Source organism: Sorex fumeus, unplaced genomic scaffold (assembly GCF_029834395.1).
Source record: "Sorex fumeus unplaced genomic scaffold, SorFum_2.1 ptg000007l, whole genome shotgun sequence".
In the NCBI taxonomy this organism is placed as follows: Eukaryota; Metazoa; Chordata; class Mammalia; order Eulipotyphla; family Soricidae; genus Sorex; species Sorex fumeus.
The window spans coordinates 7,453,687-7,469,000 of NW_026606064.1; the positions used below are offsets into that span (position 1 = coordinate 7,453,687).

The 15,314-nt window shown below is 38.2% G+C and overlaps 1 protein-coding gene across 1 annotated transcript; it reads right to left on the reverse strand.

The window, feature by feature from the left end:
- Window positions 1-292: 292 nt before the first annotated feature.
- On the reverse strand, window positions 293-1,222 carry LOC130041174 (olfactory receptor 4C45-like). Its single transcript, XM_056133221.1, has one exon. The coding sequence runs from the start codon at window positions 1,220-1,222 to the stop codon at window positions 293-295; it is 930 nt and encodes a 309-aa protein (XP_055989196.1).
- Window positions 1,223-15,314: the final 14,092 nt, after the last annotated feature.

The following is a 15,314-nucleotide window of genomic DNA, read 5'->3' on the forward strand; positions in this document are numbered from 1 at the left end:
ACTGATAGAGCTCCAGATATAAATCATGGTTTTCAAACTTGTGGAAAATGTATCATAATGAATGTCAGCCTTGCCCCCAATGACATGTCTGGAAAACTCTGATTCAAGCCATAAAATTGATTCAAGCCATAAAATTTTCAAGCCATAAAACTGATTCAAGCCATAAAGTTTTCAATTGTGGACTCTGAACAAAATGGTATAGATATATTAACTGTGCTAGGTTTTATCAGTGTGAAGGAAAGAAATCTCTATTAATTGTCATTCTTATCACCTCTGTTTTTAATTACAAGATTTATTTATGTGCAGTTTTCATCATTTGTCTCCAGAGTTTCTTCATAACATTTTTCACTTCTTTATTTCTAAGGGTATAGATTAAAGGGTTCAGCATAGGAGTTACGATGGTGTAAAACACAGTCACAGCTTTGTCAGTGGGGAAGGAGATGACAGGCCTTAGGTACAGAAACGTGCCAGGAACAAAGAATAAGACGACTACACTGACATGAGAGGCACAGGTGGACAGAGCTTTGCGACGCCCTTCAGCACTGTGGTTCCTCAGGGAAAGAAGGATAATGACATAGGAAGTAACCAGCATGGAAAATGTGAGCAAACACATTGACCCACTGTTGGCAGCTATCAGGGGCCCCAGCGTATGGGTGTCTGTGCAAGCGAGTTCAAGGAGAGGAATTAAATCACACATGAAATGGTCAATGACATTGGGACCACAGAAAGGTAACTGGAGGATGAGCAAAAGCTGAATCCCTGCGTGAAGAAATCCTATCACCCCAGAAATTCCCACCAGGAAAGTGCACACAGGTCGGCTCATGATGGTCTTGTAGTGCAGAGGCTTACAGATGGCCACATAGCGGTCATAGGCCATGGCAATTAACAACACAATCTCAGCCCCAGCAAACAAATGTTCTGCAAAAAGTTGAACCATGCAGACATTGAAGGAGATGGTGTTCTTTTTAGAGATCAAGTCAAAGATCATTTTAGGTGCAATGGAAGAAGAGTAGAAACCATCAATCATGGACAAGTAAGACAGGAAAAAGTACATGGGAGAACCCAGGGCTGGGCTGATGAAGATGGTGACAGAGATGAGCAGGTTACCTACCAGAGTGACCAAGTAGGTGACTAGAAACAGAGCAAACAGGAGTTGGCGCAGTTCTGGGTTCTGGGTCAGGCCCAATAGGATGAATTCCGTTATATTCCTCCTCTTTTCCATGGATGCACCTTGGGATCTGAGCACATGATCCATTTCAAAGATGTGGTACATTTGAGTGATGATAATTTTAACTCAACTCTGAAATATGACATCACTTTCTAGTCTTGGTCTCTGGCATTGGTATTTTTTACCTTCCACACCTGTTATTTTGCAGATAGTTTTAAAGGAACATGAAAAGTGATTAATTTTTTCTTATGTTAGTTCAATAGTGACTATCTTATAAACAACAGGATAAAATCAATTTTTATTGTAAATTTGGATTCGTAGTTGAATTCCAAGCTTATTTTCTATCTCTACTAGTTAATTTTCTATCTCTGCAGTTTCAAAACTGACTTTGCTTTAGGAACCAATTTCATCATAAAAATCATTCAAAAGTTAGATTGTTTTTCAACAGAGTTATATGTACATATATATCACAATATTATTTCAAAAGTTAATACTATTGGATAGGGTGCTTGCCTTTCAGACAGGCAACCCAACTTTTATGCTCGGCACCCTACATGATTCTCTGACCCTCAAATCAAAGCCAGGGGTAAGCCCTGAGTACTACCAGGTATGACCCAAAATTTAAAAAAAAAAACAGTAATAATAATAAAGAAAGTACAAGATTATATCAAATAAGCATTTGCCAAGACTTATTACATTATACATCATCAGTGTTCTATGAGTTATCATTGCTTTTCTCAATTAATGCATTTTATACATACTGATAAAGTATATCTACAGGAATATTTTATTTTTCTGGTTGTTTTTTTTATTAATCTATATCATGGTTAATAATAGTACTTGTTACAAAAAAAGATCTTTAGGTATTTTATCCCTTCTTGTTTCCTTTATCTTCTCCTACAAATTTATGCCAGAATGGTGTATAACCATCTCATTCTAATTTTCCTCTAAAATTTCTAAAATCAGAGGCCAAATTTAGGACCCTTTAGCTTTAGTAAAACTGAGAAATGATGTCTCCTTTTTAGGAAAGTTTAATCTGAGCTCTTCATGGCTCTTGTCAAAGATGATGTGAGATTAAGAGATTTAATTCAAAAACCCTAGTTTAAAAAAATGTGATGTGTAGTGACATAGAATTCATGAGAATGACAAGAAATTCAAAACGTTACACAAATAACAATGTGGCATAAATTTAACTACAATGTTTCAGTTTTCAACAGACACCAAGTATTGTTTCCTGTTAATATTTTCCTATTTCAGTTCATTTTACAGAAAATGTTTTAACCTTCAAACACAGCACAGAATCTAAATACAAAATCTTTCCCAGTAGAGACAAAAGTGGATCAGTATAAATCAGAGGAAAGGTTGAGTTATCACAGACCTGGATCTAGTTGACTGTGGAGCCCTCTGTTTTCGGACTGAGACCAGCCATTGTTTTCTTCCTTCAGAGAAGGGACCTGACAGCCATAGAAACTGGTATCCTTATCTCGTGAGAAAACTCACCCATGAACCTTTTACTTTCTTAGATAATTTTTATTCTGGATTTACTTATAAAATTTGCTATATTACTTTCAAAATACTTTTCATCGCTCTAGTAATTATTTTCTACTCACTTTCTATATTCCCCCAAAAAAATGTATAAATGCATTTTCAAAGCCAATTCCCTCACATACCTTAGAACTATATTCAATCCAAATTAAAAGCAACATAGAAGATGAAAATTTGTTCCAATCGGAAAAATTTACACATGGAGCTATAAAATTAGTCATAAATAAAATTCACTCTATTGTATACTGCATTCCAAAATCAATTCTGCCAGCCTTGTTTCCCAAAAAGAACTATATAATGTGGAATGAATTTCTTTCTTATTTAATTTAAACCCTCATTCTAGATCTTGGTAAATTGGGAGCAGGTCCCAAAAATGAATCTGTATCCTATTGGCTGAATGGCTAGGATAAAGATCACTCTGTTATTTAAGATCACTCTGTTATTTATACATGGTTCTGATTGCTATTTTTCTTAAAATCCCTTCTCTGTTATTCTTCCTCCATTAACTCCAGTTGTTTGCCATTGTTTCTGGAGAAGTTTTTAAATAATCTTTCCCAAAGTACAAGATGAGGTGATGCATTGTCCTGCAAATCCTCAGAGAATCCTTAATTGGGTTGTAATCTTGGCTGAAAGCACTAGCTAATTTTTTTTTATTTACTCCTGCTTTGATCTCTATAAATCAACACAGGCATCTCTGGTTTTAGATTAGTGTTACAAGAAGTAAGGACCATGGAAAGTTTTAGTATAGGACACTGGTTCTCATTTTGACATGGATAAATACAAAATAGGATATGGGATTTTTTAGACACACCTTGGAGTTCAGACATAGACTTCTTTTTGAAAAATAAGACTTGTAAAAGCTATATTTTCCCTAGAATGTAAATGCCAGCTACCAGGTGTTTGAGTCAGGGCATGACACCTGTGAAGCATGCATTCTACTACTAAAACCATACCCTAGTCTGAGGTTTGATATTTTTCTCAGAACTGAAGGTGGAATCTGGACTTCTGGATTCCATGCTATGGAAGATTGAGCAACAGGCTAAGGATTGGGCTCAGTGGTGTAACTCTTGCTTTTCCTGTGTGAAGTTCTTGGTTTAATGAAGGCGTCTACAACTGAGAATGAGGACATGAGCTACCAGAATGTGTGGGACACAGCTAAACCAAGTGAAAAGGAAAGTTTATGACTCTGCAAGTGTTTATCAGGAAGGAAGGAAGGGCCCACATAAATAACTTCAATTCACAGTTTAAGATTTTTTAAAATGATCAACAAAAAGAGCCCAAACTAGATAGGAGGGAAAAAATAATAAAATAGTGCAGAAATCAATGAGATGGATTTAAAAAAATGTCCAAAAGATAAATGAAACCAAGAGCCGGTTCTTTGAAAAAATAAACATGATCAATAAACCACTAGCAAGACTCACACAAAAAAGACAGAGAGAACCCTAATGAACTAAATCAGAAATGAAAAGGGGATATCACTATAGAAACTCCAATATTCAAAAGATCTTCTGAGATTACTTTGACAATTTGTATGCCATAGATCAAGAGAACCTAGAAGAAATGGATAAACTCCCAGATTCCTATAACCTCCCAAGGCGGAAACAAGAAGATTTGGAATGCCTGAATAGACCTATCACTATTAAAGAAATAGAAACGGTAATCATAAGTCTTAACCCCCAAAAAAGCCCAGGTCCAGATGGATTCACTAGTGAATTCTTCCAAACCTTTAAAGTGGACCTATTGCCATTCCTTTTCAAGCTTTTTCAGGAAATTGAAGAAATAGAAACACTCAAACCTCTATCTAGCATCATGCACAAAAGTCAGATCAAAATGGATTAAAGATCTCAACATCATACCCAAATCCATAAGGTACATGGAAGAAAATGTAGAAAAATCCTCCACGATATTGAAGCTAAAGGTATCTTCAAAGATAAAACACTGCTGACCATGCAAGTGGAATCAAATATTAACAACTAGGACTACATTAAACTAAGAAGATTATGCACCTCCAAAGAAACAGTGACCAAGATACAAAGACAGCCTATGGAATGGGCAAGCTTATTCACACCCAATTCCCTTCTGATAAGGAGTTAATATCAAAGATATACAAGGTATTAGGTGCACTTTACAAGAAAATAAATCCAACCCCATCAAAAACTGAGAAGAAATGAACAGAAACTTCCTAGAAGAAGAACTATGAATGCAAAAAGGCACATTAAGAAAAATGCTCTAGATCATTAATCTTCAGGGAGATGCCAATCAAACCAACAATGAGATAACATCTCACACAACAGAAACTGGCACATATCCAAAAGAACAAGAGCAATCAGTGCTGGAGCAGATGTGGGGAGAAAAGGACTCTCCTTTATTGTTGGTGAGAATGCCAACTAGTCTAGCCTTTTTTGGAAAACAATATGGACATTATTTTAAAAAAAACTAAGAATTGAGTCCCCTTTTGACCAGCAATACCACTTTTGGGAATATACCATGGGAGCCCAAAAACACACATGAAAAACACCATCTGCACTCCTATGTTCATTGCTGCACTATTCACCATACCAGAATCTGGTAACAACCTGAGTGCCCAAGAACAGATGACTGACTAAAGAAACTACAATGGCATATTTTACAATGGATTACTATACAGCTGTTAGGGAAAATGAATGGACTTGGAGAGTATCACGCTGAGTGAAATGAGTCAGAAGGAGAGAGCTATAGAATGAATGAGTTCATTTGTATATACTTGTACAAGACAAATATCCACAGCCTAGGAAAATAAGGGCTAGAGGGACTGGTCAAAAGTTGCAATCAACCACAAGCATGTTCAGGGCAGATGTAGGTAAGATAGAGAAGTGACCAGTATGAAAATAATAGCTGGAAATGATTACACTGGACAAGACTGAGGATTAAAAGTAGGTAAATGGATATACCTGATAGCCTTTTAGTATCTGTATTGCAAAACACAATGCCCAAAAGGGGGGAGAGAGAGAGAGACAGAGACAGAGACAGACAGAGACAGAAAGACAGAGAAAGACAGGGAGAGAGACAGAGAAGTGATGTTAAGATAATTTCTTAAGAGTGGGATGGGATAGTGGAGATGGGAAAGAAACTGGGGACACTGGACACGGGTGCTGGGAAACATACAGTAGTAGAAGGATTGGAGTTAAGACACTTATAACTGAAATGGAAACATGAACAGCTTTGTAAGGGTCTAGCTCATAGTGATTCAATTTTCTTTAATCTAAAACAATATGTTTTGTTGAGGTACCTGGGACCTGATCAGGGCCTGAGTGACACACACATTCCATGTGTAGGACCATGTCTTATCCACTTCCTCTCATGCCCTCCCAAGCTGCTGGAGGTAGCTACTGGGGCCCCAAACACCATTGGATATATCTTGGTGGTCCCAGAATTATAAGAATCAATCAGTGTACACCACATCCTTAGGTCCTAGCATTAAACCATGAGGCTTAGTTACCTTAATATCACCAAGAGTAGCCTCCAGTTACCCTGGCCCTTCTTGGGAGGCACCTCCTCACCCAAAGATTTTATTAAGACTTTGCATCTAAGCTGCCTTTTCCTCTAGCATGTGTGGCTGGCATCCAAGCCAGTAAACCTCCTGGTACTTATCTTGGCTATTCTTGGGTGTTAGCCTCCTATTTTATTACTTTATGTCCCCCAGATGAATGCAATCTTTTTATGTCTATCCTTCTCTTTCTGACTCATTTCGCCTAGCATGATACTTTCCATGTAGTACCACTTGTATGTAAATTTCATGACTTCATCTTTTCTAACAGCTACATAGTACTACATTGTGTAGATGTACAAAAGTTTCTTTAACCAGTCATCTGTTCTCAGGCACTCGGGTTTTTTCCATATTCTGGCTATTGTAAAGAGTGCTGCAATGAACAAACAAGTGCAGATGTCACTTCGACTATTATATTTTTGCCTCTCTGGGATAAATTCCCAGGAGTGATATTGCTGGGTCAAATGGAAGCTCAATTTCTAATTTTTTTGAGAATCGTCCATACTGTTTTCTCTTTTCACTTGCTCGGCCAGTGGCATTACATCTTTGAAGATACCATTAGCTTCAGCGTCATGGAGGGTTTTGCCAACTTTTTCTTCAGTGTACCTTATGGTTTCCGGTCTGATGTTGAGGTCTTTAATCCATTTTGATCTTACTTTTGTACATGGTGTTAGGCAGAGTTCTGAGCCCATTTTTTTGCATGTAGCCATCCAGTTTTGCCAGCACAATATGTTAAAGTGGCTTTCCTTACTCCACTTCACATTTTTTGCACCTTTATCAAAGATTAGGTGATCATATGATTGAGGGGAGATGTCAGTGTATTCAATCCTGTTCCATTGCAGACATGGTAACTTTTAAAGTCAGCTTTTAAAGTCAAACCTTCTGATGGTTCTGGAATTTATATATATGTGAAATAGTTGCTTTTCTCTTTCCTTTATGCCTTTTTCATATTTTTGGAGAAATGTCCTTTTTGTATAGACACAGGAAGACAGTTAATGCTATGCTTTTGTAATATGATAGCTAATTGACTGAAAAATATTAACTCCTGGGCATTAGTCATATTTACTTGACATAAGCCTTAGCTGCCCTTAGATTGAATTTAGTTCCTTACACCCAAAAAAGTGGGTCCCACCCAGGGACTTGGATGGACCCAGGGCAAGCCATAAGCTAACCTGGCTTTGACCTGGACAGCCTAAGAGTCATAAGAAGTTTAATAATTTAAGAGGATGGTCATCAAACAAACACTGTTATGACCCAAAAATAAGTAACTGAATAAATGCCTCATTTGGGCTAGGAAAAATTACCTGGTCTAAGAACTATAGTCTGGGAAATATAGTGAGATGTTACTCAGGAAATGACACCCTTTACCATGAGATAGAGAGACCATTTTAAGCTTAATCTACGGTATAAATAAGAGTTGATAATTACTATGTTTATAAGAAGTAAAAAAGTTAAGAAGTAAATTTAACATGATTGTTTAAATGGATTACCAGTAAAGGAAAAAGCCCTTAAATGGTATGCCACCCTTGAGTAGATCTCCTAAAAGGAATCTAGAGTGCTGGAGCCCCTAGCTAGAATACTGCCTTTGGGTGAATGTTTTAGAAGAATTTCACCTAAAAGAAGCACTTTATATCTGTTCATCTTTGTGTTAATGTTTATCCACACCTATTGCTGTCCCCCAAATTTTTATGATTTCTCTATAATAATACTAATTGATTTGCCGAACTTTTATGATTTCTCTATAATAATACTAATTGATTTGAATAAAGTCACCATTGGTTATCAGCCTGTGGATCCGTTCATTCATCCATCAGCGGGAGATATCTATCAATCCCAAATGCACCAGGGGACCCTGATCACAATGGGACACTGATTCAGACACTAGACCATATTTCCCTAATAATTTAATGATAAATTCCTGACTTTACATTACAGATACAGTCCCCATGTGAAATCTGGTCAAAGATTTTAAATCGGGCTTCTCTCCCTGAATATCCCTTTCTCAAAGAATTTTTCTTTTTGAAGAACTAGAGCAAATGAAAAAAAATTATCCCAAATATATTTTCTCTTAAAAATTATCACATTTCTATGTAAATTGTGGGTTTTTAGGGAACACAGAGAAGAAAATAGTTGTAAAGAAAGTTCCTGTTCTATGGCCCGTCAAATATTCATGATCTAATAAATGTTACCTGTCACCCTTCATGCTATGAGACTGGCTTATTATGAAAGAAAACCTTCTTCTCATTAGTTCTAACCACAGAGATCAAAGGATTTAAAAAATAGAGCTCTAGAGTCTTCGAACCCGGGACTTGGCTTTCTCTGTGCACGCGCCTCAGGCATCCTCTAGGACCCTGAGATGCTCAGCATCCCTGAGCCTCTTCCTGTTCATCCCCAATGCTGTGCTGGTCTTCTTCACCCCTCCCAGGTTGTACCCCCCCCACACACACACACCAGGTACCCCTGGGGGCATGACCTCTTCACAAGGGTGTGGCTTCTGTGGAAGTGGGTGTGGGCGGCTGCTCATGCGACTGGAGGTAGTTTACTCATACACGAAATCTCTCGAGTAGCATCTCATCTCCACACCAATATGAAAAAAAATGCAAATTACCAGGCATGTGTGGAGGACGATGAAGAGTCCAGAAGCCTCCGTAGGTGCAACTCACCTAAAGGACCTCTCTGAGAAAGAAGTCAGATATGAAGTAATGAAGATGTTCAATGAACTAAATGAAACAGTGAGACAGATATCCAATAACATGAGAGAAACAATCAAATTATGAGAGCAGAAATTGGAAAGCCATGCACAGAAATGTCATGAATAAAAGATTCCATAGATGAAATGAAAAACTCAGTCTGTGCCCTCAACAGTAGAATGACCACAGCTGAAGACAGAATCAGTGAGCTGGAAGATCAGCTGCACCAAGCCAAAAGGCAACAGCAAACAATGACAAAGGGTGCCAGCTAAAAGAGATCCTAACAAAAACACTCCAAGACATATCATAGTTAGAATTATGAGACACAATAGAGACACAATACTGCAAGCAGCAAGGTCAAAGAAGGAGCACCCCTTATCTTCACAGCAGACCTATTAGAGGAAATCCTCCAAGCCCAAAGGTAATGGTGGGATATAGTGAAAAAAATCACTGAAATGAATGCTTCACCAAGAATACTCTATCCAGCTAAACTCTCACTCAAACTTGAAGGAACAGTACACATTTTCTAGATAAACAACAGCTCAAGAACTTCATAGACTCAAAACCAAACCTAAAAGAAGGGCTAAAGGGGCTACTATAAAACAAAACAAACCCTACAAGCACAACAGACCCTTACAGAAAGATGACACAAAACCCCATAACAATAATCTCTCTCAATGTCAGCGGTCTAAATTCACCAAATAGGAGACATCGATTTGCTCAAGTGGACCCAGTAACGTCTCCATTTTTTTTTTGAGACTTGTTACTGTGTTGGGCATATTGAATACGTCACGGGTATCTTGCCAGGCTCTGCCGTGCAGGCAAGATACTTTCGGTAGTTTGCCGGGCTCTCCGAGAAGGGCAGAGGAATCAAACCCGGGTCGGCCAGGCTGGCTGCACGCAAGGCAAATGCCCTACTGCTATGCCATTGCTCCAGCCCAATAGGACACATAGAATGGCAAAATGGATCCAGAAACTGAAACCAACATTCTGCTGTCTACAAGAAACTCATCTGACAGACAGAGCAAACACAGACTCAAAGTTAAAGGATAGAAAACAATCCTGCAAGCAAACACTACCTCAAAAAAGCTGGGGTGGCCATACTAGTATCTGACAACATAAATTTCAGATTGAAAAAGATTAGAAGGGACAGCAAAGGCTATTTTCTATTTATCAAGAGATATGTACAAAAGCAAGAAATCACACTCTTAAATGTATATGCACCTACTGAGGGAACAGCTAAATATTTAAAACAACTACTAACAGGTTTTAAGGAGGACATTGCTAGCAACACAATAGTAGCCGGATACTTCAACATCACCTTATCACCGCTGGATAGATCAACAAGAACAAAACTCAGCAAGGAAACATTGGTTTTGAAGGAAGAAATAGATGATAGATGGCTTATAGACCTATACAGGGCTTTACACACCAAAAAGAAAAAATACACATTCTTCTCCAGTGCACATGGCACATTTTCCAAAATAGATCATGTGCTGGCCACAAAACAAACCTCAATAGAATCAGGAAGATAGAAATAGTATCAGGAATCTTTTCAGACCACAATGCACTGAAAATAAAAGTGAATCACACACAGAAATGGAGAACCAAGTGAAAATCCTGGAAATTAAACAACTCAATGTTGAACAACAAGTGGGTCAGGAAGGAAGTCAAGGACGAAATCAAAAGATACCTGGAAACAAATGAGAATGAAGACACCAACTACCAGAACCTATGGGATCCACCTAAAGTCATGTTAGTGGGAAAATTTATAGCTCTGCAAGCATTTCTCAAGAAGGAAGAAAGGGTCCACATAAATGACTTTGGCTTCACAGCTCAAGATCTTAGAAAAGGATCAACAAAAGGAGGCCAAATCAGGCAGAAGGAAAGAGATCACAAAACTTAGAGCAGAAATAAATGACATGGAAATCAAAAAAAAATCCAAAAGAGCAATGAAACCAAGAGCTGGTTTTTCAAGAAAATAAACAAGATAAATAAACCACTAACAACACTCACAAAGAAAGAGAGAGAAACTTAATAAACCGAATTAGAAATGAGAAGGGGGATATCACAACAGAAACCAAGGAAATTCAAAAGATCATCAGAAACTACTTTGAAAGTCTGTATGCCATAAAACAAGAGAACCTAGAAGAAATGAATAAATTCTTGGATTCCTATAATCTCCCAAGGCTGAATCAAGAAGATCTAGAGTACCTGAATAGACCTATTAACATCAAGGAAATTGAAAATGTAATCAAAAGTCTTCCCAAAAACAAAAGCCCAGGTCCAGATGGATTCACTAGCGAATTCTTCCAAACATTTAAAGAGGACCTATTGCCAGTTCTTCTCAATCTTTTCCAGTATATTTAATAAACAGAAACTCTCCCAAACAGTTTCTATGAAGCCCATATCTCTCTAATACCAAAAGGAAACAAAGACACCACAAGAAATGAAAACTACAGGCCAATATCCCTGATGAACACAGGTGTGAAGATTCTCAACAAAATACTAGCAAATAGAATTCAACAACTCATCAAAACACCATGACCAAGTGGGATTCATCCCGGGGATGCAAGGATAGTTTAAAATTCGTAAATCAATCAACATAATCCATCATATCAACAAAAAAAGATAAAAACCATATGATCATATCAATAGATGCAGAGAAAGCATTTAACAAGATCCAGCACCTGTTTATGATGAAAACCCTCGCCAAAATGGGTATACAGGGGACTTTCCTCAATACACTTAAATCCATCTACCACAAGCCTACAGCAAGTATCATCTCAAAGGGGAAAAACTGAGAGCCTCTAAAATCAGGGACGAGGCAAGGATGCCCACTCTCTCCACTGCTGTTCAGTAGAGTACCGGAAGTACTTGCAATAGTGGTTCAGCAAGAAAAAGATATTAAAAGGGCATCCAGGTAGGAAAGGAAGAAATCAAGCTCTCACTATTAGCAGATGATATGATATTAAGAGAACCCTAAAACCTTTACCAAGAAACTCCTAGAACAATAGACTTGTATAGTAAAGTTGCAGGCTATAAAATCAATACCCAAAAGTCCATGGCCTTCCTATATGCAAATAGTGAGAGAGAAGAAAGTGACATGAAAAAAACAATCCCATTCACAATTGAGCCCCAGAAAATGAAGTACCTAGGAATCAGCTTAACTAAGGAAGTAAAGGACCTGTACAAAGAAAACTACAAAACGCTAGTTCAGGAAATAAAAGAGGACATGAGAAAATAGAAAGATAAAATAGAAAGATTATTCCCTGCTCTTGAATCGGAAGAATTAACATTGTCAATACAGCAATACTTCCCAAAGCAGTGTACAAATTAAGTGTGATCCTTATAACGATACCCATAACATTCTTCAAAAAAATGAAGCAAACACTCCTGAAATTCATATGGAACAATAAGCCCCCACAAATAGCTACAGCAATTCTTGGGGGAAAGAAATGGGAGCAATCAACTTCTCTAACTTCAAACTCTACTACAAAGGAGTAATAATTAAAATAGCATGGTACTGGAACAAAGGCAGAGCTGGAGAACAATGGAACAGGGTTGAATATACTGACATCTCCCCCCAAACATATGACCCTCTGATCTTTGATAAGGGAGCAAGAAATGTGAAGTGGAGCAAGGAAAGCCTCTCTAATTGTACTGATAAAACTGGACAGCACATGCAACAAAATGGGCTCAGATCTCTGCCTAACACCATGTACAAAAGTAAGATCAAAATGGATTAAAGACCTAAACATCAGACTGGAATACATAAGGTACATTGAAAACAAAGTCGGCAAAGCCCTCCATGACATTGAAGCTAATGGTATCTTCAAAGATGTCATGCCACTGGCCAAGCAAGTGAAAACTGAGATAGACAAATGGGACTATCTTAAACTAAAAAGCTTCTGCACCTCCAAAAAAACAGTGACCAAAATACAAAGACAGTCTACAGAATGGGAAAAGAGATTATTCGCCCAATACCAATCCGACAAGGGGTTGATATCAAGAATATACAAAGTACTGGTTGAACTCCACAAGAAAACATCCAACCCCATCAAAAAATGGGTGATGAAGTGAACAGAAATTTTCTCAAAGAAGAAATCTGAATGGCAAAAAGGCACATGAGAAAATGCTCTACATCATTAATCATCAGGGAGATGCAGATCAAAACAACAATGAGATATCATCTCACACCACAGAGACTGGCCCACATCCAAAATCACAAAAGCAACTGGTGCTGGCACGCATGTGTCGAGAAAGGGACCCTCCTTCACTGCTGGGGGGAATGCCAACTGGTTCAGCCCTTTTGGAAAACAGTATGGACAATTCTCAAAAAATTAGAAATTGAGCTCCCATTTGACACAGCCACTCATGAGAGTTTATTCCAGAGAGGCAAAAAAAAAAAGGTATAGTTGAAGTGACATCTGCACTTGTTTGTTCATTGCAGCACTGTTTACAATAGCCAGAATTTGGAAAAAAATACCTGAGTTCCCGAGGACAGATGTCTGGTTAAAGAAACTTTGGTATATCTACACAATGGAGTTCTATGTAGCTGTTAGAAAAGATGAAAAAGATGAAGTCAGTGAAATTTACATACAAGTGTTACTACATTGAAAGTAACATGCTAAGCAAAATGAGCCAAAAAGAGAAGAACAGACATAGAAAGATTGCATTCTTCTGGGGAACATAAAGTAACAAAATAGGAGACTAACACCCAAGAATAGCCAAGATAAGTACCAGGAGGTTTACTCCATGGCTTGGACGCCAGCTGCACATGCTAGAGGAAAAGGCAGCTCAGACAGCGAAGGGAGCACTAAATAAAGGGTGTTGGGAGGATCCTCCCAGGATGGGAGATGCATGCTGAAAGTAGACTATAGACCGAACATGATTGCCACTCAATGCGTCTTTTGCAAACCACAGCACCCAAAAGGAGAGAGAGAACAAAAGGGAATGCCCTGCCACAGAGGTGGGGTCAGATGGGGGTATGACGGGGTGTGAGGAATACTGTGATCATTGGTGGTGGAGAATGGGCACTGGTGAAGAGATGGGTACTCAATCATTGTATAATTGAAACCCAAGCACAAAAATTTGTAAGTCTACAACTGTACCTCTTGGTGTTTCACTAATAAATAATAAATAAAAATAAATAAAGGCCCTCCTGTTGATCATCGATTTGCTCGAGTGGGCCCAGTAACGTCTCCATTGGAGACTTTGTTGTTACTGTGTTTGGCATATCGAATACTCTCCGTAGCTTGCCGGGCTCTCTGAGAGGGGCGGAGGAATCGAACTTGGGTCGGCCATGTTGGCTGCGTACAAGGCAGACGCCCTACCCGCTGTGCTATAAATTTTAAAACATAAATAAATAAATAAATAAATAAATAAATAAAAATAAAAAAGAGAGCTCTAGAAGTCCAAAATAAATGTAAAAAATTTAATTTTGTGTCAGCTTATATCAAGGAGATGCTAAGAGGGTCTCGAAAAACACACATGCATCTTTGGTCACCAGTCATATCTGAATTCTGTCACTGTCACTGTCCTCCCATTGTTCATTGATTTGTTCGAGCGGGCCCAGTAACGTCTCCATTGGAGACTTCATTATTACTGTGTTTGGCATACCGAATACATTATGGGTGGCTTGCCAGGCTTTGCCGTGCAGGCGAGAAACTCTCGGTAGCTTGTCGGACTCTCCGAGAGGGGCGGAGGAATCAAACTCGGGTCGGCCATGTTGGCTGCGTACAAGGCAAATGCCCTACCGCTGTGCTATCGCTCCGGCCCTGAATGCTGATTCATTAAAATTTTATCTAATTAATTAAGCCTTGGTTTCCTGATCTATGAAATAAAACAATATTATTCACTTAAACTGAACAAACAAATTATTCACTTAATTCACTGAACATAGTGAGAATCAAAGAACTGAATAAATATGAAGCATTTTTTACATACTAAACACAAAAACAAAAATGTGCATAATTATTCATTCCACCATGTTCAACTGATCTTAATACCCCATTAGGTTCAAATAATGAAATGTCTGTGGTAGAGATAGTTTCCACAGTTTGATATGTTTTTTGGAAATAAAAAATATACAGTGGAGCCTCTTTCTAAAGAGTTTCTATTCCTTCATCTGGTGTTTTCATGTATTAGTACTTGGTTGAGTCACAGGAGGTGCTGAATGAAAGAGCATTATTTCACTGAAATGCTCAAAGTTAGATAAAAAGAAAAATAAATTCGCTATGAGTACAGTGAGAACTTGTCATCTCCAAACTCTACCCAGAGTGTTGATGTATCTGTGACTCTGCAATAATTCGATCTTTACTGATTGCTTGTTTTTGTACCACAACTGCAGTACACAAGTGGCTTCTGCTGGTGCTCAAAGGTC